Source organism: Cavia porcellus, unplaced genomic scaffold (genome assembly GCF_034190915.1).
Source record: "Cavia porcellus strain 051 isolate PalLab524CR breed Dunkin Hartley unplaced genomic scaffold, mCavPor4.1 scaffold_7, whole genome shotgun sequence".
NCBI lineage: Eukaryota > Metazoa > Chordata > Mammalia > Rodentia > Caviidae > Cavia > Cavia porcellus.
Window position 1 is genome coordinate 47,873,819 of NW_026947490.1, and position 26,977 is coordinate 47,900,795.

The window sequence follows — 26,977 nt, forward strand, 5'->3', positions numbered from 1 at the left end:
TTATGAACAAAACATGGAGCAAGATATAAGATAATATAGCCAATATGACTTTACTTACATGCAGTTCAAAATCATGCAAAACTAAATATTAAGACACACACTGGGTGGTAAGATTTAAAAGAAAAGCACAGAAGAAATTACCATAAAAACCAGAATGATGTTAGTTTTGGTTGAAACAGATGGGTCTGTGGTCAATTAGGGCCACATGGCAAAAGGGTTCTGGATTGCTAGGACTGCTCTATTTTTTGACTTGGGTGACAATTACACAGATGTTCACTAGATAACTTATTCACTATTATTTGTATTTAGACTTTATGCAATTTTCTGTATTTGGGTTATATTTTACAATTTTGAGAAATTTTTTTTAAAAAGCAATGTTCTGCTGGCTCTAGTATGTGTGTTAGACAAGGCTTCTCTATGAGGAAAGTTTGCACAGGACTTCAGTTACATCTCCTGAAAGAGGATCAGAAGGCACCTTCTCCTACTTGTACCCCGAATGATTCACTTACCCAGTGGTGACAGCATATTTGATGTGGTTGCTCGTGGTATAGATAAATACCCCACTCTCATCCCAGGCCCCACTCTTGACACGAATGTTCTCATGAATGTTACACAGAGCATCCAGTTTGCGGTTACAGATCACAATGGCTGTAAGAGGCAAAGGGTATGAGTGCTCTGTTGGACAGGGTGAGTGCAGCAGACTGCTGGGGTCAAGGAGGGAGACAGGGAAAATAAATAGATACAATGAAGACCTACCATGTTTGGCCAGTAGTGCCACGTGAGACATGTCTGCGGACCAGATAACATATTTCACCTTGGAAATCTTCACAGATGCCAGTGTCCTAAGACGAGAGAGACAAATATGAATGGACCTGATTTTCTTTTCTGCAACTATGACCTGTATTTTTTCATTCTCAATTGAATGCAAATACTGATTTCTTGAGGTCATACCAGAACATTCCTTCCCAAGTAGCTCAGTCACTTAAAACAAAAATTTTGGCTTACATTGTACATTCCCTCTTCTTCAACTTTTGCCCTCTGTTTTTAGGGATTTACATTTATTTTTGATCACCACTGGACTGAAAGTTCATTTAAGTGCATGCACTGTACTATATCTCTGTGTCCTTTCATTGTAAGGCCCAAGAGCATTATTTGTACAGATAAGTACTCTAAAACAGACAAACACTATAAATAATCCCCTTGGGGCTGGGGATTTAGCACAGTGGCATAAGTGCCTGCCTTGCAAGCAGGCAGTCGTGAGTTTGATCTCCGGTAAAAAGGAAAAAGACAAAAAAAAAACAATCCCCTTGCTGGAATGCTGGTACGTATGTGCAAGACAGAAGGGAAAAGTGGCTGGAAAGACTCTTTGAGTTATAGAAGAAATGGTCAAGACAAATGGCAAACTCACACACGGGCAGGGGGAATTCCTACTTCAGTTCACTTCCTCTACCACATGCCTATCTGCTTAGGGGCACCTGTCACATTACCGCTTCTGCTGCACATCAAAGAGTGTGATGGAATCTGCATCCCGAAGCAGGAGGTTGCCTGTGCCTGCATAGAAGATCTCATCACAGTTGGGCACCTGGACTTTTTTGGTGATTTCATTCTTCAGATTCTTGATCAGAAGCTGAAATGATATTATAGGCAAGGTTAAGAGAAAAAGTGTGTAAGATGATGAAACCCATGACATTCTTCAGCAATTATACCTTAGCAATAAATTAACTATTTTTTTTCCCTGATCAATTCAATCACCTCACCAGGTAGATCATTCCAAGAACCCAGTCCTATGCACTGATCTACATCTCCCAGCTCTCTTTCCTTTATTTATTTTTTTAGAGACAGTCTTGCTGTAGTTCAGGTTGGCCTTAAACTTACTATGTAGTCCAGGATGGCTTCGAACTTGCAGTGATTCCTCCTGAATCAGCTTCCTGAGTATTAGGATTGCAGGTGTGTGCCACCATGCCCAGTTTATTTTCATTTTTACAGGGTCTCACTAAGTTGGTAAGTTGCCCAGGCTGGACTCACACTTGCAATCCTCCTGTTTTAAGTCTTTAAGACAGTGAGGATGACATGTGTGTCTTACCATGTCCTTTGAAACAGTAGTTCCAGGGCTTAAATTTTTGTTAAATGTTTCATGAAAAAGCTTTGCTTATATTGTGCTGAACCCATTACACTTCAAGCACCAGTGGAGGCAGCAGGACAAGGAGGGAGAGCTATTCTTCATCTAGCCCACCTACTTTCTTTTGAGGCTGTTTTTGGCTCCTGTATTCAAGCATGAATTTAGCTTGGTCCTTAAACCCAGGGCCACAGTGGTATCAACTCAAACAAATCAACTTTAAAATCTTTTTCTCCAGGGAGATTAGAGTACAGCTAGTAATAGTGGTAAAGCCAACACAAATGGCTCATAGCTGCTCAGGGAGAATAAGGGAAAACAGTGCTCTTTATTTTGCAACATGTAGGCCACCAGAGTCCTCAAAAAGCTTTCCTCTTTTAGTCTTAACTCACCGAATGCATCCGATCTAGAACAGCAAACCTATTTCGAGCAACCCAAACGGCTGTCAGGCCTGAGGATCGTTTCCCTTCAGGAGCTGAGGAGAACAAAACCAAAGGGCGGAAGCGTGTGGTGAGCCACTGGCAGGTGACAGAGTCAGGTGCCATGGAACTGCCAGTCTTACTGTCTGCCATCTTGGCTTTGCCAGTTCAGCTGCTTCCTAACTAATTCAGCCATAACCTGAGGCTATTGTTGAGTGACTTTTCCTCATCATTTCCCTCTAAACTCCAACCCCACCTCTGCCAAGCCTCTTTTCTGTAGGCCAAGTGGCTGCATTTCAACCAATACCATCTCTGGCAGACGGCTGCCCATCTTGGGAGACAGCGCACTCCATCAAGCTAACGAGCAGGGCCTCTCTGGCCAAGCTGCAGCACAGCAAGCAGCCTGTCAAACTCTAGGACCTCCTATCTGAACAGGCTGGAGTAGAGACAGAATCCCCTCCCCAGGACGCAGCTGCTCTGCTGCTTTTAACATGCAAATGCAGGCCTCCTAGTAGGGCAGGGTGAGGCAGAGCCCTCCCAAAGAATCTTGATAGGCAAGCTCTCTGTTGGACAGTACTTAGCACCAAGCTGTTGCTTGGTAAGTATCAACTGACAGTCCTTATTGCCCTGAAGAGAGTTATAAAATGTTCCTCAGTTGTGTGGCTGATTAGAATTTTGAGATGGACTCTACTCCCTAGAAAACTTGTAAAGGATGCACTGAGTTACTCCTATTTATACCAACAGAAAACTGGACAGAACATGCTCACCAGCCTTGCCCTGTTTTGTTCTGGCAAACCAGAGAGGCAGCCAATTTATAAAACTAGTTATTTATCATAACCAATGGTTCCATTTTGGGGCTGGAGAGCTACTCTGGCTTTTACTTTCTCTGCCTTCCCATCAAGGCCCATCACTTTACTAATTATGACTCCCCTCAAAAGGACAGAGAATAAATAAGTGGTGATAAAACAAAGATATTTTATACTATACTAATTATAAGCAGATCTGGAGGGAAAAAAAGCAAAGGTGTGGGATGGGAGGGACATCACAAGATTTGTTCAGAAATAGCTTCATTGGCTAATTTATAGGAGACCTTTGATTTATAGATACCAAACACATACAGGTTTTTCTCTCTTTATGGTCACATTTAAAAGAATGATTGAATGATGATACCCTACTAACTTAGCAGTCAGTAATTGGTCCTTTGGTTGCATATGATGTAGTAATTGTTACAAAAGATGAGAGGGATAGGAAAAAAAGAAAAGGAATCGTATTTACAATAGCGACCTGGTGGTATCCAAAAAAGGGACAGAGCAAACCAAATACTTCTCAGAAATATGCTGGTGGGGTCTAACACCATCAAAGTATGCTAGTGTAAGTGGGGACCTGCAGCATAGGCCTCTGACCTGGGAATATCTATAAAATCATTAGACAAACCACACTGAAAGAAGAATAGTTGGAGACAAATTCATTCTGAGAATGTTTTGTCAGCAAGTTCTGATAGCAAGAACATCAACAAGGAATGGTGGTGATGAAAGAGGTAGGCAGTGGTCTCAGCTGGATCCTGGGATCCCAGGTGGGGCATGGGGCTGTTAGCAGTCTCATCTTTCTGACATGCAAGAGGAAGCAAATCGGATCTGGAAGTGGATGGGGGCGTATAAATCCCTAGTCCCAGGATGAGACATTGCAAGATTGGAACCACATTTTTAAATAAATGAAACTACCAGGGTGAAAGTCATATCATCTGACAATAAACTAAGATAACATGCTGTGCTGAAAGAGAAAATGGAGAGTTTCTAATAACCAAATTATAAAATATATATATCTAGCTGGGGTAATAAAATGGAGGCGGAACATGAATATTTCACATCATGGTCGCCTCTGATGCAACTATCAGCAACACCTGCCAACAGACATGAGTGATGTGGCCATGGCCTGGGGATGGAATGTGAAAAACTTCAAGAGGGATGATGATGGGGTGAGGAGAGCTGGGAGCAGGAGCGTTAGACAAAGAGTACGCTTACCATCAGGATTCTGGGAGTCAGCATCTTTGGGGATGGTGTACAGATCGTAGGTACTATTCTCTAAATTGCTGGCTCTCTGAAGAGGAAAAAAGGAGATTAAAATATTAGTGAGATGTATCCAAGATACCAGTTTATTTGACACAGAAAACAGTTCCATTACACAGACAACAATCGGAAACTACACTTTTATCACCTTTCACCCAGAGGATATTTGAATATTTCCACAATAAGAATTAGAGTTCTCAGCTAAACAACTTAGCACTGATACCATTTTATTTCCTTTATCCTCTAAAGACACAGATATTATATGAAAGCAAGGGTTGCTCTCTGTTCCAGAAATTAAAAGACTAAGATCCGAATGTTCTGGTGTTCTACCTAAGAGTATTTGTCAACTTCAAAGTCTGCTTAAGGGGGCGGGCATTAAAGATAATTATGAGGAGAAATGGAACAACCATATATATCAAAGAAGGACTGAGAAAAGGTATTAGAAGTTGTATGGTTTTCATTCTTTTAAGTTTGATCAACAATGCACTAAAATTAGAATTTTTTTCTGAAAATTGTATGACAAGAAACAGAAAGGGCTTTAATGACTGCGAAGGCCAATTCTCTGGGAGGAGCCAGCTTTCCAAATCATCATTCTTCTGCTTTCACACAAAGGGAGGGGCCAAGATAAGCATCCCCTTCCCATAGTATATAGCTGTGAGCATTCTCTCCATCACTTTTAGTGATCTGGATCATTTATCTTGATGCTTCATTAAGTTTAGATGCTGTTAGCCTCATGAAAAATCTAAATTCACAAACTTTCAACGTATGACAACTGAAGCCCACCTAGTGTGTCTGAGTGTTCACTGTATGTTCATTCTTACGAAACAACCATTAAATAGCTTCTGAGAAGTCAAAATAGCAAACAAGGGCATAAGAAAGATATCTATGGAAAATGAGAAGAACCTAGTAGGACCTCATAGGTTACTTACTGTACATAGCAGGACTGCATTTTCTGCTGGATTGTATGACATATTGAACACTGGAAATTTGGAACCACTGGAGGTGTATCAAGGAAAAAGAGAAAAGAGGAAATAGGTATAAGAACAGAGGAAGAATGGAATTACCCCTTCGTCTTCTACCTATCCAATTTTTTTTTTTTTTTTTTTTTTTTTTGACACAGGGTCTCACCACATAGTCCAGGCTAGCCTGGAGCTTGTGACAATCCTCCTGCCTCAGCCTCTCAAGTGCTGGAATTACAGACATGTGCCATCCCAATCTTTTTACATAGATCCATTGCTTTTATAACCAGGAATAAAAATAAATAAATCCTGCATTTTTTCCTCTTTGCTTTAAGGCAATAACCAGGAATAAAAATAAATAAATCCTGCATTTTTTCCTCTTTGCTTTAAGGCAATAACCAGGAATAAAAATAAATAAATCCTGCATTTTTTCCTCTTTGCTTTAAGGCAGTGGTGGTGAACCTATGACATGTGATGTGCAATGGCAGGCACACAGAGGCTTCTTTGTTTGTACACAAGCCTAGTCACCTCAGGATGTGAGCATCAGATAATAGTGCACATAGGGACAGTGTGGGTACTTCATGATAAATAAGTGGTCTTGGATTTCAGTTTAGGCACTCGATCCCTAATAGGTTCACCATCACTGCTTTAAGTCTTTTGAACTCACAGTTCAAAAAAGTAAACACTAGCCGAGCCATTTATTCATGAGGCTAGAGTTAGCATTCACCATAGTGAGTTTGATTTTGCTAGTATATGAATTCCTACACATAACTGCAGTGGACACCACAGAGTAACATGATGTGATCTGTCTCTGGCTGGTTTCTCTTGTCCCTGGGATTGTTTGCACAAACCCATCATTTTACTGTTGTAATGCTAGAGGGTGGTTATCAACCCACATGCCAATGTTTGCCACCATGAATGTTTCAGCATGCTGATGCAGCTGGTTTTCCAAAAGGACAGTTCTTTTTGCCAGGCATCCCAGAGGTTATCATATCTTCAGAGTTAAGAGTTTCCAGAGACATATATTCTAGTTTAGGATTGTGTGCATTTTGCTGGAAAGCAAAGAATTACAAAAAACTGCAACTCTTGTACAAACCTCTGCCACAGTATTTATCACCCGGTACTACAATCATTTGGGTCTATCATCCACTAAACTATGAGTTCTTCCCTCAAGGGAGAAATGTCAAATAAATAACAAAAATGCCCATGACCAAGTTAGACAACTCTTTACCAAGGAACTTCCTTTGCTTTGCAAAAGACCTGGCAAACTGTAGCAGTGTTAACTCCTCCCATCCCAGGGTTGTCAGAACTCCCAGTTTACTCAGGAGCATTAAATTGAGCAGATTACCAATGGGGATTCCACCCGTGTCCGGAGATGAGCTCCAAAAGGCTGTTTTTTTGTTTTGTTTTGTTTTGGGTTTTGTCTTTTAAAGACAGGGTCTCACTACTCAGATCAGGCTGGCCTTGGCTCATTTTGTAGCCTAAGCTGATCTCAAATTGCAAACGACTCTCCTGCCTCAGCCTCCCAAGTGCTGGGATTACAAGAATGCGCCAGCATGCCTGGCCCAAAAGGCTGCTTAACAGGAATCCTATTCATGGGTGAATGTATCATGGTGACAGCTGAAAGGTTTTAAAAAAGAAAAAACAATCCAAACTTACCTCCGCAACTGCATTACAGCTACATCTTTGGAGCTGTTGAAATCCAGCTGACGTAAGAATCGGTCCTTGACATAATGCAGCATATTGCCATGAACAGCATAGGCTGGCCGTTCTCGTTCCAATTTAAACACAATCATGCCACCATCATGGCCTGAAGGATAAGGGAAGAAAGGAAAGAACTGGCTACAGACAAAAAAGAAAGCCAGAAATAGGAACAGACAGGATGAGGATTATATAGATAGACTAAAATCAAAGACAAGACACCTGCTATGGTTTGGGTACAGCTTGCCCCTCAAGAGTTTGTGTGTTGGAAGCTTGGTCTGATGTGCAGTGCTGAGGTGGCAGAGTTTTTAAAATGGGTGGCAAAGGCTACAGGGACATGATGAGGTCATCGGAGAGTTATTCAGCATCTTCTCTGGCTTCCTGTCTGGCCAAGTGATCTTCCGCTTGTGTGCTCTCCTTCCCTGATACTATCTGTTAGGTTGTGACAGAGCCAATAGGTTTTTGCAGGGGAACAAACAGTTGGGGGTACCAAATCTTGGACTTTTAGCCTCCAATACAATGAACTAAATACATAGTTTCTTTATAAAGTACTCAATATGAGGTATTTTGCCTTTCTTTGAGACAGAATCTCCCTAAGTAATAGGGAGTAATACAGACTGGCCTTGAACTTGCTTATGGAGTTTAGGCTGGCCTTGAACTCACAAGTGATTCTCCTAGCTCAGCTTTCCAAGTGCTGGGATTATACATGTGCACCACCATGCCTGGCTCTATGGTTTTATATATATATATATATACACACATACATACATATATATATACATACATATATATATATTTTTTTTTTTTTTTAATTGGTACCGGGGATCGAACTCATGACCGCCTGCTTGCAAGGCAGGTGCTTATGCTGCTGAGCTAAATCCCCAGCCCCTATCCCTATATTTTTTCTTTTAATTTTTCCTCAAAGCATTTTTCACCACACATTTTATATATTTACTATTTATGGTCTATCTCTCTTAACCACAAATAAAAGTGCCATTAAGGGAGATACTTCTCTTATGTACTGCTTAACTATGGGCACTCAGAATAGGGGCTGGGACTCATTAAGTATTTGTCAAAGAATGACTAAAACTTAACTTCTGGCTTATCAGTCTATCTCTTTTTTGTTCTTCTTTTCCCTATTTTTTTTTTTTTTTTTTGTCTTTTTCGTTTTTATTGGTACCAGGGATCGAACTCATGACTGCCTGCTTTTAAAGCAGGCGCTTATGCCACTAAGCTAAATCCCCAGCCCTCCCTATTTTATTTTTTAACTTTTATTAGTATGTGTTTGCAGTACATGATTATATTCATTGCGAGGAGCTGATACATGTTCACAACACGTTAATTCTTTTTACTTCCCTTCAATAAGAGAAGTATCTAGTATTAGCCTCGTATGTGCTTCTAGAAGATCTAGATCTAAGTATCTAGCATTAGCCTCTTACGTGCTTCTAGAAGCTAATTTAAAAGAACAGACTATGTGGATTCTGGTAGAGAGAGAGCCCTAACGATACTATTCAGGAAGTAAAAGGGGAAACAAAAAGCAGAAAAACATAAACTAAGTGGCTCTGGAAAATTCTACCTCTTTGTTACCCTACCATGCATTTATAGGAGACAAAGCTAACAAATAATCTTTTTTTTTTTTTTTTTTTTTAGACAGGTCTTGCTATGCAGTTCCAGTTGGCCTTAAATTCACTTTGTAGCCCAGGCTGGTCTTTAATTCACAACAACCTTCCTGCCTCAGCCTCCCAAGTGCTGGGATTACAGGCATGTACCACCATGCCCAGCTGGAATAATCATTCTTGAAACTTATAAAAAAAAAAACAAGAAAGATGAACAGTCCTTACCTGCTGCAAAGAGGTTAAGGTTGGGGTGGGCAGCCAAGACCCAGAAACGATCATGGTCCCTGCGGAAGGTCTGAACCCCAGTCCTAGAAAAGAAAAATATTAATTACGTAGAAATCTTCTAGGAACAAAGATTTTGAATGATAAGCTTGAAAGCTGATTTTAAAAAGTAAATCAAAGAGAATAAACGGCATATCATAATTAAAGGTATACAGCAAGATATAATAAAATCTACCAAGGGACAGAAAGGAAACTCTTAAGATTCTATTATTTTGATATTTCAATTTCCCCCATTCATCATAATTTTATGCTGTTCTGCTTTCATTCTATATCTCTTTTATAGCCATAGAACTGGGAAAAGGGAGAAGAATGTGTTTAAATTTAGAGGAAAAAAAAAATACACACAGTACTTTGGCTTATATCTAGATGTTTCCCCAAGGCCTCATGCAGTCATAGATGGGGGCTTTTTCAGAGGCAGCTGGATCTGGGGTGTGTGATGCTGGGATTAAGGGTGTGTGATTACTAAATCAGTCCACTGATTGGTTTGGCATCTGCCCTAAGCCTGGAAGCCTACAGCAAATATAAAAGGGGCTGAAAGACACTGCTTGGACTAGTGGCTTGCTGCTCCTGCCTGCCTGCTTGCTGTGGACTGTTTCTCCTCTGTGATATCCTTTAACCATGCCATGCCAGCTTGCCTTGGAGCCAACTAAATTGAAACTTCTACAAACTATGAGCCAAATAAACCTCCTCCTTTAACTCTGAATGCTGGGTTTTGTCTCAGCAACAAGAAAAAGTAAAACACCCAGAGTTTTCTAGCTGGTAGAAAATAAATACATATTGGATGGTCTGACTTTTCTACATACTGAAGATTACTATAAGAGATAAAAAGAAGTACTCAAATCCGATTCTGAAAAAGAGAGAAGGGAGAGAAAAAGGGGCTTTCCCTAGGGTTTGGTCACACAACACTGATAACTCCCTTACCGCTTAGACATATCCCAGACTCGAATGCTCTTGTCTTCAGAATTGCTGAGGATCAACTCTTGGCGAGGGTGGAAGACAGCACAAGATACATTGTTGTAATGGCCACGACAAGTGTCAACCTCCCATGCCTTTGACTCTGAAGGACAAAAAGAATTAAGTATCACAAATTCCTATTACTCTAAGTTTTGGATTTGGTTATGACAGTCTCTCAATCAAGTGTCAGATACTACTACACAATACTAAATCAGAAACTTTTTTTTTTTGGTGGTGGTTTTTTTGAGACAGGGTCTCACTATGCAGTTTAGGCTGGCCTTTGTAGTCCAGGCTTGTCTCAAACTCACAACGATCCTCCTGCTTCAATCTTCTGAGTGCTGGGATTACAGGTGTGAGTCACCATGGGTGGCACCAGCAACTCTTTTTAATAGAGCAATTTTCTTTTCTCTTTCTTTTCTTTTTTTTTTTTTTTTTTTTTTTGGTCTTTTTCCTTTTTATCGGTACCAGGGATCGAACGACTGCCTGCTTGCAAGGCTTTTTTTTTTGATGATACGGAGGACTGACAATAGGGCGTCTTGCATGCGAGGCATATGCTTTAACAATGAACTAACTATACACCCAGGGCCATAACAAAACAATTTTATTTATTTAAATCTCAATGTCTCTCCTCCTCCTTCTGCTCTTTCTCCTCTCTCCCACTCCCTTTCTCTATCTCTATCTTCTTGTGTTGGGAGCCGCAGCCCCGAGCCCGGTCGCCTCACTTGGCGGACGTGAGGCCTGTAGTAAAGAGTGAGGCCTGAGGTAGATTACCCCTCCCATCGAATATGCTAGTTTCCTGCTTACCGCGTAAACAACCCGCTCAACAATATAGTCTGCCTAGCAACTGATGATGTTAGCCAATCAGCTTGCCTTGCTTACTTTAACATGATTGGACACTGTATCCGTATATATACCGGTGCCACCCCTGGGAGGAAGTAGAAGCCAGGTAGAAGCCAGGTAGAAGCCAGGTAGAAGCCCGGAAGTAGAAGCCCAGAAGGAGCCGCGGAGAGCGGACCGATAGAGGCTTCGGGGCAGACTGAAGCACAAAAGGAGCCGCGGGGAGCGGACCAAAGGAGGCTTCAGCTGGGAGTGGCCCCAGGGCAGGCTGTACGGAGAAGAAGAATAAAAAGAAAAGGTTGTCCACTACCAGACTTTGTCGTGTGTCCTTCCGCCGGCCAGGAGCGGACATCGACATTTGGAGGCCCGCCCGGGGACTGATCACCCCCGAGACGTGGAAGTGGACAACGCTCCAGTACAGAGCTGCGAGACAGGTGAGTTGGGGATAAGCCTGGGCTCTGGGTGGCGCGCACCTACAGGGCTTTTAGACTCCCCTCAGGCTCACGCGTAAGTGGCGGATTCCTTGGGCCTCACGCGGTGAGTAACATATTAAAAAATGGGAAACATGCTAGGTAGCGGCACTAAGAGCGAGGGTGGTTGTGGAGAAAGCTCTCAAGAGCTTACAAAAGTATGCAGGGTATCTGAGCAGGCCCAGTCAGGGAGCTCCCGAGAGGTGTCTGTCAAGGGGAACAAGGATGCTAAGGAGGAGGACGGGGCTCTAGCCTCGGAGTCGTCTGACTCCGAGGACGAGGGAAAGTTGAATGGCAGGGAGGCCAAAGAGACTAGCTGTCAGGAGCCTAAGTCGCTCCATAAGGAGTCGGGTCTGCGGAAGAGTAGAGAGCTCCTGAGTGCGCCCCGGCGCGAGAGGGAGGCGAAGCCTTCCGCCCCACCTTGGGGGCCGTTTCCGGAGGCGATCCCTCGCCGCGGGGCGGCCGCCCGGGAGCTCCCTTCCTCTTCGCCAGAACAGGAAGTGATGCACGGGCCCCCATTTTCCGCCCAATCACGGCCGTTGTTTTATGCTCCGCCGCCGGCGGATCGGTATTTTCACAGGTGGCTTTGGCAGGGGAGACGCTTGTTTCATGAGGTACATCCACCACCTGGGATGGATAGTGACCCCTATGGGATATTTCCTGTACAAGTAGCTATGGGCCAGGGACGCAATGTACGGGAGCCTTTTGAGATAAAGCAGATTAGAGAACTTAAAAATGCAGTTACAACCTTTGGGCCGACTGCGCCTTACACCATTGCCATGCTGGAGAATCTGTCTTCTGGGCCCCTCACCCCCGCGGACTGGATTCAGCTGGCAAAGGCCTGTCTGCCCTCGGGCAGTTACCTGGATTGGCGAGCCTGGTACACAGAGTTCTCTGCCGAGCAGGCTGAGAAAAACGCCGGTCGAGGAAAAAGGGGGCTGGGGATTTAGCTCAGCGGCTTAAGCGCCTGCCTTGCAAGTGTGCAGTTGTTAGTTCGATCCCTGGTACCAATAAAAAAAAAAAAAAAAAAAAAAAAAAAAAAAAAAAAAAAAAAAAAACGAAAAAGATAAAAATAAAAAATAAAAAACAAAAAGGGGGAGTAAACCCTCGAGGTTTGATCCCTGGTGATGTTTGGCAGATGGACATCACACATATACAGGAGTTTGGGACTCTTAAATATGTTCATGTTTCCACAGACACCTGTTCTCGCGTCATATTTGCAACAGCAGAAACAGGTGAAAAAGTGTCTAATGTGATCAATCATTGCCTGGCGGCTTGGGCCGCATGGGGCAAACCAAAGATATTAAAAACTGATAATGGACCAGCCTATATAGGCAAAGCTTTCAATGAGTTCTGCAAAATGATGGAGGTTCAATTAAAACATGGTATCCCATACAATCCCCAAGGTCAAGGAATCATTGAGAGGGCTCATAGAAGCCTCAAAGAAATTTTACAAAAACAAAAAGGGGGAGTAGGCCAAGGCCTGGCCCCAAAGGCACGATTATCCATGGCACTATTCACACACAATTTTTTAAATTTAAATAATGATAATCGCTCCCCAGCTGTGGAGCACTGCAACCCTTCCCCCAACCATAAAGGGTGGGTGAAGTGGAAAGATGTCCTGACAGGACAATGGATGGGCCCGGATCCAGTGGTCAGCTGGAACCGAGGCGCGATTTGTGTTTTCCCACAGGAACCGGGACGAGAACCACTGTGGATACCGGAGAGACTGACACGGGCAACAAAGCCCTCGACTGAAGATCAGACCTGCCCTACTGGAGATCCATCACAGACCAACCAACAAGATGAATAGAAATAGCGGTAGCCCGAAATGGACAAAAAGATCCTCAGGCATATGCATGGCTTGCTCGATTGGCCCACGACCGAGTCTAGATATGGCGGGCATCCTTCATTCTCCTCCATAAGGTGACAATACACAGCAGGGTAGATGAGTCAATGACGGGTAAGAGCGTGCCTCCCCAGCACGACTCGACCTAAGCCAGGCCCTACCCCATCCTGCACGTAAGCCGCTGGACTGTTAGATGCTGCCCAGGTCTAAATTTCTCTCCGAGGGGATTTCTTTACGGAGAGGAAATGAGTGCAAGCTTGTGTGCATCCAGGTTCCGTCCAGTTTGTGCCTGGCCCTAGAAAAAGGACGAGGGCCTCAGGGCCTTGGCAGACCATGGGACGGCCGACCAGGGTCTAAGCCAAGGACCTACGGTGGGCCTACGCATAGGGCATAAGCCTCTGCACCCAGTCCAGGAAGGGCTACGATGCGCACATTTATAAAAAATAAAAAAGGGGGAGATGTTGGGAGCCGCAGCCCCGAGCCCGGTCGCCTCACTTGGCGGACGTGAGGCCTGTAGTAAAGAGTGAGGCCTGAGGTAGATTACCCCTCCCATCGAATATGCTAGTTTCCTGCTTACCGCGTAAACAACCCGCTCAACAATATAGTCTGCCTAGCAACTGATGATGTTAGCCAATCAGCTTGCCTTGCTTACTTTAACATGATTGGACACTGTATCCGTATATATACCGGTGCCACCCCTGGGAGGAAGTAGAAGCCAGGTAGAAGCCAGGTAGAAGCCAGGTAGAAGCCCGGAAGTAGAAGCCCAGAAGGAGCCGCGGAGAGCGGACCGATAGAGGCTTCGGGGCAGACTGAAGCACAAAAGGAGCCGCGGGGAGCGGACCAAAGGAGGCTTCAGCTGGGAGTGGCCCCAGGGCAGGCTGTACGGAGAAGAAGAATAAAAAGAAAAGGTTGTCCACTACCAGACTTTGTCGTGTGTCCTTCCGCCGGCCAGGAGCGGACATCGACATTCTTGTATGTGTGGTATTAGGGATTGAACCCAAAGCCTTTGCACTAAACTAAATTCTCAGCCCTATTTAAATTCTCAGCCCTATTTAATCTTTTTTGCCGCAGCCTCTTGAGTGCTATGAGAGGGATGTACCACTACACCTGGTTAGTAAGTAATCTTTACATAAGTCTTTGTTCTTTCATTCTAAATTTTGTTATCAGTTATAATCCTCTACTCCATCATTCTTCATGCTTTTATGCTGTTTTATTTAATCTAATAGCATTTTTTTGGGGGGGGAAGTCTTTTTGAGACAAGGTCTTGCTATGCAGTTTAGGCTGATCTTGAGCTTACTTTGTAGCCCAGGCTGGGCTCAAACTTATAATAATCTTCCAGTTTCACCCTGCTGAGTGCTGGATTACAGGTGTGTACCACCATGCTTGGCCTAATAGCATCTATTGTGCTAGAGGTCATTTTAGAAAAAATATAAACTACTTAAAACAGAGGCTTTATCTGTTTTGGTCAGCATCATACAAAGTAGATTTCCAATACATATTTGTCAAGTGAATGGATTAATTCGTACTCTTAACTATGTTCATCCTCAAAATCAGGAAAGTATCAAGAAAAACAGGATTTCCACACTCCCAGGAGTAGCATATGATAATCATCTATAGTAGTAAATTAGATACAAAGTACAACAAATCTGGCTACTTTCCCTTATTGGTGAATCATCAGTTTCTTAGGGTGATACTGTCACTGGTTCACTCACCATTCATGCGCCAGATCTTTACTTGACGGTCATCTGCCCCAGATACAATAAGGGGCATAGTAGGGTGGAAGGCAGCCCAGTTTACACCACGATCATGACCCTGTTTAAAAAGAAAATAAAAGGAGTGGCTCTTCTAAAACAGCTCTATAATCATTACTCAAAGGAAACAAATGAACCATGCTGCTGGTTATAAAAGATGTCTGATTTACTCTTTACATACTAAGACTCAAGGGACTTTACCACTGTAAAGTTCTGAACATTAGAATTACCATGTTAATACAGCCAATTAACCTTCAAATTCTCATGGGAATTCCCAAATACTTCTATCTCGCCGTTCACCTTCACATGCACTTAGGATAGTTTGCCTTGTTTTTGACTTGACTTTGCTTTCTCATTCTTTTTATTTCTCAAGTGGAGTTATTCCGTGCTATGGGAAGGATGATCATGTCACTGCTCTGATGGCTAATGGAATAAGTTCTGAAACAGTTTGGACTTTAGGCTAGGGGTACAGTTCAGTGGAGGAGCACATGCTCAACATGTGCAGGGCCCAGCACAGGGAAAAAAAAGGTTTCTGTTTTAATATGTCAAATATGGTTAAAATTAGCCCACATAAACAAAACCTCTTTGGGGTCCTCAATAAATTTTAAGGATATAAAGAGATCTTCAGAACAAAAAGTTCAAATGCTGATTTTAACATATCATTGCCTCACAGGATGCTGTGAAAGAGCAACCACTGTTGTCAGGTTAGGTATTGATGCTGAGGCTCAGTCATCTGGTCAAGGTCACTGGCCACTAAGTGAACAAACAGGGCTGTGGGTACTGCTGGAGGTGATCACATAGCCCTGCAGGCTGAGGGCTGGGGAATGCACCCTACATTCACCTCTGATGGGCTGAGACCTTCAGGGAACATTTCATCCCCTCAGAACCACAGAACTGCTACTCCTCCTGTGAGACCTTACTTCAGAGAGAGGGAGGAAAACACTTTATTTTGCTTCAGACATGCCTGCTAAACCACAAGCAGCCAAAACAAGCTGTGTTACAGCTGCTGTGCACCCCAATAATGGTACCAGCCTGTGCTCAGTAATTGCTATGAAGAACCCTGAAACAACAGAACCCTGCAAGTCACCTAGTAATTCTTAACTCTCTAGTAGCCACATTAATAAAAGTAAAAGATTATATATTATAAAATATAAATTAATTGGGCTGGGGATTTAGCTCAGCGGCATAAGTGCCTGCATGTCAAGCATTAGGTCATGAGTTCAATCCCCAGTACCACAAAAAAAAAAAAAAAAAATTATATATTTTATGTAAAGTAATATATCCAAAATATTAGCACTGAAGTATGTAATTAAAAAAACAGTCTAGGGGCTGGAGGTTTAGCTCAGTGGCATAAGCGCCTGCCTTGCAAGCAGGCAGTTGTGAGTTCTATCCCTGGTACCGATAAAAAGGCAAAAGACCCAAAAAAGAAAGACAGTCTATACCCTATTTACATAGCTGTACTCCAACCTGTGGCAAAATCATGGCTATAACAGTTTTGATTTAGAAGTACTTTTGAGGTATCATGGTGTGATTAGGAGCACCTGGGTTCTAGGCTCAACTAGACCAAGTTAAAAATCCCAGTTTCTTCCATTTACTGGATATATATATATATTTTGTTAAACTCTTTTCTCTAAATTCTAAGTTTTTCATCTGTAAAACGAAGTTTACAATATATATATATCAGTGGACAACTGTGAGGATTAAAGTAAATATTTTGCTTTTAGAAAAAACTAGTTTGTTTCCCTTATGTTTTCTACTTTCCCACTATGAACCAACTACTTACACAAGACTGAGTTAGGTTAATTTAGATTACATTTGTTTCTGCTGCCTCCTTACATGCAGCTTGAGAATTGGCTCTGTTTGGGGATGATGTTGGAGCCTCTGCCCAGCTTTCTTTTTTTGCATGCTGGATTCATAAGGTGATATGATTCTTCCTCAGGTGACATGCAAGCTGCATTTCTCTGTTGGCTTAGTCGCATTTCTATTCCCTGTGCCTCAAATGGTGCCTGACCTCTAATAAATATTTGCAAAAGAAATGAAAAAAATACTGGGCATGGTGACACCTGTCTATAACTCCAGAACTTCGGAAGCTGAGATAGGAGAACCTCTGCAAGTTTGAGGCCAGTCTGGGCTTCACAGTGTCTTCAAGGCCAAACTAAACTACATAGTGAGACCTTGTCTCAAAAAACAGAGTAAAATCCATACTCAGCCATTGGCTGTAGAGATAAGTACCTCTAGGACATGCTTCACCACCGCATCTGTAGTTCCAAAAAGATCAACCCCGGTAATTCCTCTCACATCCGACTCCACTGCGCCAGGGGACAAGTTTTTTTTCCTTAGGCCTTTGAAGGAATAAGGAGTGGGATGGAAGATGCAAACATGTTATCAAGAAGCACAATACTAGATTTGTGGATACAGTAATATCAAAGAAGGGAAAAAGAAATTTAGAGACGGAAGAAAAAAAGAGAGATTCAAGAGCTCCTACCTATTTATATAAATGCTCAAAACACCAGAGTGCATTCACTATCTTTTCCTCTGCTCCCTCAACACCACACCCACTACTAGGATTTCTTTCTGGAGGAGGCCAAGCAAAACTAACATGGCTAACTTCCTCCACAAATCTCACCTAAAGAGCTATTTCAGGTACTGCTCACTCTCAGTTCATCACTATTCTTGAAATGCAGTCTCAAATGGTTAAGTTTTCACTTTCAACTTCATGAAATCTGTAACAACTTTTTTTCCATTATCTCAAAAACTTTTGAAGAGAAGCCATTTGAGGAAGCCACAGCTTAGGGCTTCTCAAATTGGAAGCTCTGAGGCAGCTCATGGAGAACCTCTAAATGGGTCACAGAAATAAGTTAGCCCTATTTAGGACAAAACAGTTCTTTGATCTGGAAAATAATATAAAATTCTATAGAAGACATTAACTCTAAAAATGATATCATACCACCTATTTGACTCTTTAGTGGGGCACAAAAAATTAAGTCATATTCTTTTAAGATCTTGCCTAAAAGGCTTGTTATGGATCTGAAGATACATACTTGTTACCATTAAAGCCTGTTTGTGGTGCTCACCGAGAGGAAAATAATGAAAACAATAGTCAAACATTCCAGGATAAGCAGCATCCTAGTTGGACACACAGTTATGGCTCATCCACATCCATTTTTAAAAGCTGCCTATTTATGTTCCAGTCAGAACCAAAGTTATGATAACAATACAGCTACCTTACATATGAAAAGCACTTTGCAGTTTTCAAAGCATTCCAACAATGTATTAAATGATCGGATTACAGTAATAGCCTCTTGAGACAGACAAGCAGATACAACTATACAATTTTATAGATATGAAAACACAGTTGTGATTAAAATCTTACCTCTTGAAGCACAGTAAGGGATGGAAAATGATCTAGCATTTGTAAAATAGTCCATAATAGAGGAAAAATAAAACCTGTCACTGAAAATAAAATCTAAGTAGTTTCAAGCCAAATTGTAGCATCTGTAGGAAACTATGAAAACTTAAAATTCAATGATTATATATACTCTTCATTTTAAAATCACAATATATACATTCTGTTCGGCATTGGAGAAGCAGGAGCTTAAGCAGCCATGACAGTTTTAATTATTTTTTCCCTGCCCAAAAAAAGCATTTACCCAATAGGTAAATATGTAGAGCTGATGCTTTTAAAAAAAAAAAAAAAAAAAAAAAAGCACTCTCCCAAGGCTGCATAAATACATTATCACAAGGATGCCTCCTCTCACCTATTTCACTTCTCCCTTTAATAGGATCTGTCAACTTTTTCTAATGAGCTTGGTGTATGAAACAGATTCAAAGAAAGATACAAAGACAGACAGCTGTGAGGAACTTCACCTCCAATAAGCTTCAACAAACACATTAGAAGGAAAACTGTATGACAGAATGGAAGCCTTTGTTGCACTTGTGTGTAATGATCCAGGAAAAGGGGAAGGGTGGAAAAGACAGATGAATAGTGACAGGCAGTGAAAAGATACTTAGAGAAGAAATATTTGAGCCTTCGACAAGCCACTCACTGGACTGCATGACAGATGGAAAATTTCTGCAGCAGCTACCCAAATCCAGAGGGAGAAGAGAGCACTCTCAGAATGGACCAGTTTATGCATGCCTCCCAGGAGGAACCAGGGAAGCAGTGAAGAGAGGGATGAGGACAAGAATTGGCAGCATATTAATACTTTTTAGTAGTCATTTCAAAGATTGAGCCTGCATTACATAGGCTTGACATGCAAAGATGAAATACATTAAAAGAATTGGTCAGTTTACTTGGAAGCTAAGCTTTAAAAAGTAGCCTATCTTTACATCTGAGTTGTAAATATATTCCCTTTTAAACAAATAGATTTTCCAGACTAATGCAAAAGACTCAGATTATACTAAGCCCCAAGGGGCTCAATCCTTGTTGGAGAAGTAACAAGAGATAGCTTTTCCTTAAATACTTCTACATTCTCTTAGTGCTTACCTATTAGCTCAAAGAGCATTCCTTTCTCAAAGAGACAGATAAAATGATCAGGATTTTCACCAGTCCTTTTATCTTTGCGAGAGTTCAGCCTCTTACTTACAGCTAATTTTTCCTTCTTAGAAATACCAGCTCTGGTCCCTAACAGATCTGAAATCTAATTTCTCTTCCTGTACTCAGACTTATTTGAACCGAAGCCAAGAAGAATTCTGAGGAAAAGCATGCCTATTTTTAGAAAAGGAAAGAACAAGTGGAACAGTCTAATCCAAAAGCTCTTTGCACTTGGTTAAATACGAAAGCATCTCTTTCCACTCTGGTTAAGGGATTACTTGTAGTCAAGTCAAGTCAAGAGAGTTGAGGACAGAGAAAACACTTAGAATAATAAAGAAAGCAGCAACATTAGTACAGCACATTAGCAAAACACTCTAGCATATATACAAAGTATAGCAATTGCAGTATTATACAGTAATCCATGCAATTCACACATTCAAGAGCACAGATAAATCCATTGTCTCCCTCTCTCTCAATTTAGGGCTTTCATTTTGATGTAAAATCTTTTCTGTCCACAAAAGTTAAAGAAGTATTTGTTGCCTTGGGCATTTCATGATCACCAATGAGAATTCAATCATCTGACTGCTCCAAATTGCTCTAGCTAGACCACAGGGAACACTGCTAGCATCAGGTGGCACAAACAGTATTCTTAGAGTAGAGCAGTATAAGCCCCTTCTCAGCCCAGTGTTCTGGGAACAAATTAAGCCTTAATGCCTCAGGCCATCAGTTTAGATACATAACAAAGTAATTTGTCTATGATCTAGGATGGTGTTAGTCACACACTATTCCCAGAAAATAGTTACAGAAAGTATTTTCTCGCAACTGTTTCAAACAACTGTTCCTCATCAGCTAGAACACTGTAAATGAGAATCTAAACCCATCAGGTTCCTAAATCCTGAGACACAGATAGGGCTCTGAATGTGTGCACATTAAAAAAGCCCAGAGAGCCATAGTTAGGTTACTGGATAAGTGAGTTCCAAGCTCCCTGGAAAAGTACTAGCAGTGATGAGAGGGCACAGGCTCATAGTCCCTCATGCCCAGCTCTTCCTGTTAGCATGGCTGGTCACATCTGGGTGTGTTTCAAAAGGCCTAGTCAATCTGACGAAAAACTGCAATGGCAAAGCCCTAAAGGAAGGAGTATAATTGCCCTGTCTCCACTATAATCTTGTTTACACCACTTCCTTCTAACTCCGAGCCTCTGAAAACTGCGAAGACACCATGATCTAGAGTTTCTGTTCTTGAAATGTCCCTCTCTCCCCTTGGCTTGTTTCTATGTTATATGAATCTTAAATAACTACAATTGCAACATTCCATATATTACATTCAGTAATCTAAATTTTCCACTTGCTTTTCATTAATGGCTTGTAAAAACTGCGAATACGATATTACCTCAGCCCACTGTGCCCTGAGAGAGTTGGAAAACTTATCACCTGAGCCATACAATGCAAAAGGATGACTCCTTTGTTACCACAAGGAACCAGGCAAAGACCCATAAAGGAGCCTTCCTTTTATAAGACAAACCACTACTTTGTAGTCTAGTCACAAACTTTTCAGAAAACTCAATCTCTCAGAATTTTGAAGGCAACAAATACAGACAATACAGCAAATGATAAGAAAATGCAATGGGCAGAGACACACAGCATTTAAGTCTCATTCACCTAGTCTAACACACAGCTCTTTCATTTATCTCACAACTACAGTCCCTTCTCTGCATTAAAATTCCCTGGCTCTCAGCTTACTATATCTCCTCTATATAATATTAAACATTTAAATCCTTTCTCAAAATCATAATATGTAAATGATCCAAGGAGGAATTATCCCAATGATGTAGAATCTACAAATAAGTATCAGCACAGTGGTGCATGCCTGTGATCCCAGCACTTGGGAGGCTGAGACAGGAGAATCACTGAGAATTACAGGGCAGCCTAGACTGTATAGTGAGTTTAAGGTCATTCTGAACTACATAGTGAGACCCTGTCTAAAAAAACAAACAAACAAAAATCCCAAAAACTATAAATTATTTAATTTCTGGTCGTAAAAGTCTATTAAAAGGTATTCTGCACATAAAGGTCACCAATTCACCTCCATCCCATGTTCCTACACTAAAAAAAATCTAGTACTGTAGAAGGATTTTTCTGTTTCTAGATAAGGCAACAAAACCAAGAGTCATGTTTCCCTCCATTTGTCTAGTTTCAAAATTTCGTTTGTTTTTAAATCAAAGATGCATTCTTTCTTGAGTAAAAAGCTTAATTCTTTTTTTCTTTTTTTGAGACAAAGTCTCACTATATCATTCAGGCTACCCTGGAGTCACTATGTAGTCCCTGCTAGCCTCCAACTCATGGCAATCCTACTGCCTCAACCTCCTGAGTGCTGAGATTACAGGCCTATAACACCCCGCCTGGTTTGAAAAGCTGAATTCTAAATCAAATTCTCCAAAGGTTTATATAGAAATTTTAATTTAAATATGACAAAAATTAAATTTATTCAAATCAAATGAATTTTCTAGTGACTACTTTTCACAGAAAATACTTCTACTATGAAGGAAGAACCATCAATAAATGTCTCACTGCACTTAGAAACAAAGATGTTATTATATGGGACAGAATGGTCTAACTTATCCTGTTCTTCTTTTTTTTTTTTTTTAAATTTGTCCTATTCTAAGTTAACTACCCTCACTATTTTAAGCAATTGCAGTTTTGCGCCAGATATGACAAGGTTGTCCCCTGAACTTGGGCAGCTCACCAGAAATATCCCAAACTCGCACAGTCTGGTCCAAGCTGGCTGATACAACCAGGTCTTCAGAGGGGTGGAACTGAGCACACATTACATAATGATTGTGCCCTGTTAACACACTGTAAGAAAAAAAAACACAATACTTAATTAGAGGTGGGAATCAACAGGCTCCTAAACTAAATACCTTTCAATAGATGGTTGTCCCATCATACTTTTATAGAGGCAAAGGTAAACAATTTTCAAAAATAATCAAGGCCATTTATTTTAACAATAACTTTCTTTTTGACTCTAATGCTTTTAGCATTTAAATATTAATAATTTCAGGAGAACTGAAATTACCTAGCTCTCTAAAGAAACATTAAAATATGAAAATAAGGCCAGATATGTTAGCACACGCCTGTGATTATAGCTTCTGGGAGCCTGAGGCAGGAGGTTCACTGTAAGCTTGATATCAACCTGAGCTACATAGTCAATTCAAGGCCATTTTGAAATAAATACTGACATGCTACCTCAAAAAAACAAAAACAAATGACACAATATGAAAAAATAAATGGAATCTTAGCAATTTACTTATTTTTTTATTATTTTTTTTGAATCGTAGCAATTTAACTACAAATTGTCTGATGCCTTTTTAAAGGTATTCTTAAAGGAGACAATTCTATGAGAGCTTCAGACCCAGACACAAAGTAAGACTCAATGTTGATCCTGCCTGAGATTTTATGGAACAGAACTCAAAAGCAATTATAAATTCTTGAGATATATATATTCTTGTTCTGAAAGACTAGCTATATGACTTTCTCCCAGGTAAGAAAATGTCAAAAAACCCAGACTTATGCATTCTAATGAGACTGTCTATATAGTGTATTATTTTTACTTAAAAGCACCTTACAAATATAATTAGTAACTAATCAGCAGACATCACCCACTTAGGAAGATGACTGTTTTGAAGGGAAGCTGATGAAAAGCTAGTAAGAATTAAGACTCTTTTTGAGGCTTTTGCCTCCTGCTTTACCAGACACAGGTTCTAGACTGCCAGTTCCACACTCGAATGGTCTGATCGTCTGAGGCACTCAAAATCCAAGGATATTCCTGAAACATATTTCAGATAAAGACTTAAACATTAAACAAACTTGTTCCACCAAGCTCCTAAAACTGTTTTTCTCTTTGTGGACATTCTTTGCCTACAATATCAGCTATATTAGCTAAAGGGTAGCTATTTCTCATACTAGTCTAACTATTAGCTCCTCCCACCCCTCTATCAGCTTTTTCTAGCTTAGGTCCTTTGAGATATATAATATGAAAACAGACATCAGACAGGCACTAGAAACTCTCAGAGGCAGAGTACAGTATACATTTAAATACACTTTTATACTGTATACATTTGAAATACACTTTTATTTACTTATATGTATTTATTTATACTGTGGTACTGTGGACACATGATGAGTAACAAAAATAACAAATGCCAAAGTGTTTTGGCTGCAAAGGGAGAGTCATGAGGTAATGGACACTGACAAGATCTAACTTGCATGTTCAGTACCAAAGAAACAAAGAAGTACTGGGCACATTTTTGCATTAAAGTGTGTGGAATAACAAATCTGATGAGCTTTAAAACAGTCAAGTGCCAAGGTAAACGACTGTATTTATATACAATTAATCTTATAAACTAAGATCCAGTGGAAGGCTCTTCTCCTTTTAACTCTAGGACAGTGATGGCACCTATGGCACACATGCTGTCTGTTTCTTATTTGTTAACATGTGAGTTGTTTTTTCTAAAGGAAAACCTCAGTATTCAGGCTTAATTGCAACACTGGTACATAGTGAGTTTGGTGTTGCAATCTGGGCACTTGTCTCAAAAAGGTTCACCATCACTGCTCTAGGATAAGAACACTGATTTATTGTGTGACTTCATTCTGTCAGATCACCCAGTTTCAAAAATTTTCAAATCTTAGTAATCAAAGTAACAAGTATCATGTAAATATAATTTTGCCTTTTTGGAGTCTATAAGGTCATTGTGAAAAGGAAATACATTCTTATTCAATTTTATCTCCAGTGGTTAGCCAAGGATTTAGCAAGTATTTAGAAGTGAATTCAGATGTTAGAAGTCTTTAATCTATAACTCACTACAATATAAGTCTACTATAATACCTAAAAGATCAAAGAAAGCTAAACCTGGCTAAGGGAACAGGTTCCACAAGCACCCAAAATCCTAGAATAGAGGGATAGGATTGTTAATACTTTAAAATGCTTATTAGCTCATCCAAACAGCATCTTAGCTTGATCTTCTAGACATACCTACACTTACCAATAACACTTTTACACGGGATCAGCCTGTAAACTTTTGCTGGCACAATATTAAAATAAAATCCCTGGTTTTCTTGACAGAGAAACAATACAACTCACTGACTCCAATTAAATTAAATTCAGTATAGTATAATCCTGAGTGATTCCTTTTACAGAAAGAAGGAAAGCAGAAAAGTCAATACCCCCACATCCTAAAAGAGTCATATCAATAGCATAATCTGTTACCAAAGCATGGGTTCCTGAGCACAAGTAGATGCCTAACAGGAAACTAAAGCATGTGCCATAACTTGAAACACTCTGGCTACTCACATGATGAAAAAACGTAGTGCGAATGTAATCCAAATGACCAAGCAAGGTGAAAAGACAGCGGCGAAGCTTGTAATTCCAAACCTGAGAAAACAAATCCAAGTAAGGCATAGGATAAAAAGGTTTAGAGCTTCTGAAAGGCTCAGGTTTCTCAGTGAACAAGATTAGATCTATAGTTTGGCATTTCTAAACAGGTAGGGACCATGATAGGTAGTCCTGTTAAAAGTTGGTGGGGATGGGCTGGGGACTTAGCTCAGTGGCATAAGCACCTGCCTGGCAAGCGTGAGGTCGTGAGTTCAATCCCCAGTATCAAAAAAAAAAAAAAGGTTGGTGGGGGTGTCAAAATATACATCAGCTACCCAAAATTGGGTTAGGAGGCGATGGGGGTAAGGTTAGGGAAGAGCTAAAGATAAAACAATGGGAAGCGAGGCTGGAGATACAGTGCTTGCCTAGCATGTACAATGGCCTGGGTTTGATCCCCAGCACTGTAAAAGCACACAGATAAACAAATTATAGAAAGGTATCTCTTTGCAGAGATTGTTTTGTTTTGACACAGGGCCTTGCTAGGTTGCCCAACTAGCCTCAACTCCTGGGCCAGAAGGAATCCTTCTGTATCAGCCTCTCTACTAGATGGGACTACAGGCACATGCTGATGTGCCTGAGAAATCATTTTAATAGCAGAAGACAAGACACTTATCAATTATTTAACTAACTTGCGTTATCAGTTTAAATACAGATACCAGTATTGCACTTTACCTATTACCTTAATAAGCAGAATAGATCTAAGCCTCCAGAGAGATTACCACAGCATTATCATGATTCCTAACTTGGTGGCAAATGATGCCCATATATTTGTGGTCTGTACTTATTTTTCTGCAAACAGATTTGAACTCATTACTATGAAAAATATTACACTGCTAAGCCTGAAATAAACAGAAGCAATAACATTCAGATATAAAGTTGAGTTAAATACTAATGCATCAGACGTCAATGGATACAGATGAAGAAAACACTAAAGCTAGGATCACAAATATAAGATAGCAAATCCTCCTCAACCAGAAAACCCCACAAATCTATAAAATTGAGCCATCAGATGCTTTTTTTTTTCCTCCCTAACTTCAATTTTTTAAAAATTTCACTTAACATTTTAAAATTTTATCTGGGTCAACTTGTTATTATTCTAGTATTTGTTAAAAGAAATTTTCTTGACAGCAACTTGACTGATCCCCGCACCACTGCACTCCAGCCACTGCCTGTGGCACCTCTGGGCCACCAGCAAGACCTGTCGCCGCGGGCCTGGGAGTGACTGGGCACCCACCAGCTGCCCCGGCCCCTGACCCCGGTGCGGCCGCCCTCCTCCAGCTGCCGCCACCCTGAGGGGAGGTGAGTGGCGACGCAAAGTAATACAGTGCAGGCCACAGTGCTTGACTGATCCTGACGGAAGGGGCCAGCATATGCTGTCCCTGTCTGCAACTCACTAGCACACTGCAGTGGGAAGGGTCATCTAGCCAGCGTGCTTCAGAATTGTAACCAACAAAGAAAGAAACTGGGGCCTCCTGGAAGAAGCAAAAAAGATGGGAGAGGAAGCACCAACAAAAAGTTCCCAGGTCCCAACCCTGAGAACAATGACCCAGGACAGGTAAATACAAAGGAGAACGAGAACAGTAAACATGCAATATCAGACACAGCGCCAGTGGACATAAAGAGATATATTCGGGACCTCATAGACGAGTTCAAAAGTGAAATATTTAGCCAAATAAAGCAAAATATAAGGAAATTGATTAAAGAGATACTAAGTACTCCTCAAGCAGACACAGACAGAAGAAGGGAGGTACTTAAAGGAGAGAATCATTTGATGAAGAATATAAAAAAAATATATAGAATACATGAAGCAGATTCAAAGAGATCACCAGGAAATTAAAAACTCTATGGAAAGATGGAAAATCTGCTTGAAAGAAACTAAGGATAGATTATCCAAACTGGAGGACAGTTTTGCAATGTGGGAGTATGAAAGGGAAAACTTTTTAAAAATAACAAAGAAGGACTCCGGGAGAACATGGCGGACAGACAACAGCAACTACCG

At 41.0% G+C, this 26,977-nt stretch overlaps 2 protein-coding genes across 3 annotated transcripts in view; one reads left to right on the forward strand and one right to left on the reverse strand.

Moving 5' to 3' along the window:
* Copa (COPI coat complex subunit alpha) overlaps positions 1-26,977 on the reverse strand; it is a 54,304-nt gene that overhangs the window by 14,783 nt on the left and 12,544 nt on the right. Inside the window, exons 4-17 of one of the 2 annotated variants that reach the window (XM_003466569.4) lie at positions 24,898-24,978; positions 23,297-23,373; positions 22,294-22,403; positions 17,250-17,359; positions 14,979-15,078; positions 10,078-10,213; positions 9,100-9,182; positions 7,217-7,367; positions 5,528-5,594; positions 4,554-4,629; positions 2,506-2,588; positions 1,488-1,627; positions 757-842; positions 510-648 (exon numbers count right to left, since the gene is read on the reverse strand). In XM_003466569.4, coding sequence (XP_003466617.1) covers positions 510-648; positions 757-842; positions 1,488-1,627; positions 2,506-2,588; positions 4,554-4,629; positions 5,528-5,594; positions 7,217-7,367; positions 9,100-9,182; positions 10,078-10,213; positions 14,979-15,078; positions 17,250-17,359; positions 22,294-22,403; positions 23,297-23,373; positions 24,898-24,978 — 1,439 coding nt within the window. Of the gene's footprint in view, positions 1-509; positions 676-756; positions 843-1,487; positions 1,628-2,505; positions 2,589-4,553; positions 4,630-5,527; positions 5,595-7,216; positions 7,368-9,099; positions 9,183-10,077; positions 10,214-14,978; positions 15,079-17,249; positions 17,360-22,293; positions 22,404-23,296; positions 23,374-24,897; positions 24,979-26,977 lie in introns of both variants that reach the window. The other variant, XM_063253514.1, reaches the window with a different exon arrangement.
* Positions 11,321-13,350, forward strand: LOC134476956 (igE-binding protein-like). The gene is made up of 2 exons (XM_063253517.1): positions 11,321-12,429; positions 12,462-13,350. The coding sequence occupies exon 1, from the start codon at positions 11,504-11,506 to the stop codon at positions 12,365-12,367; it is 864 nt and encodes a 287-aa protein (XP_063109587.1). The 5' UTR covers positions 11,321-11,503; the 3' UTR covers positions 12,368-12,429; positions 12,462-13,350.

What these genes read in the sequence shown, in the direction of transcription:
- LOC134476956 (XM_063253517.1), top strand. Translation starts at nt 11,504, where the DNA reads ATGGGAAACATGCTAGGTAGCGGCACTAAGAGCGAGGGTGGTTGTGGA.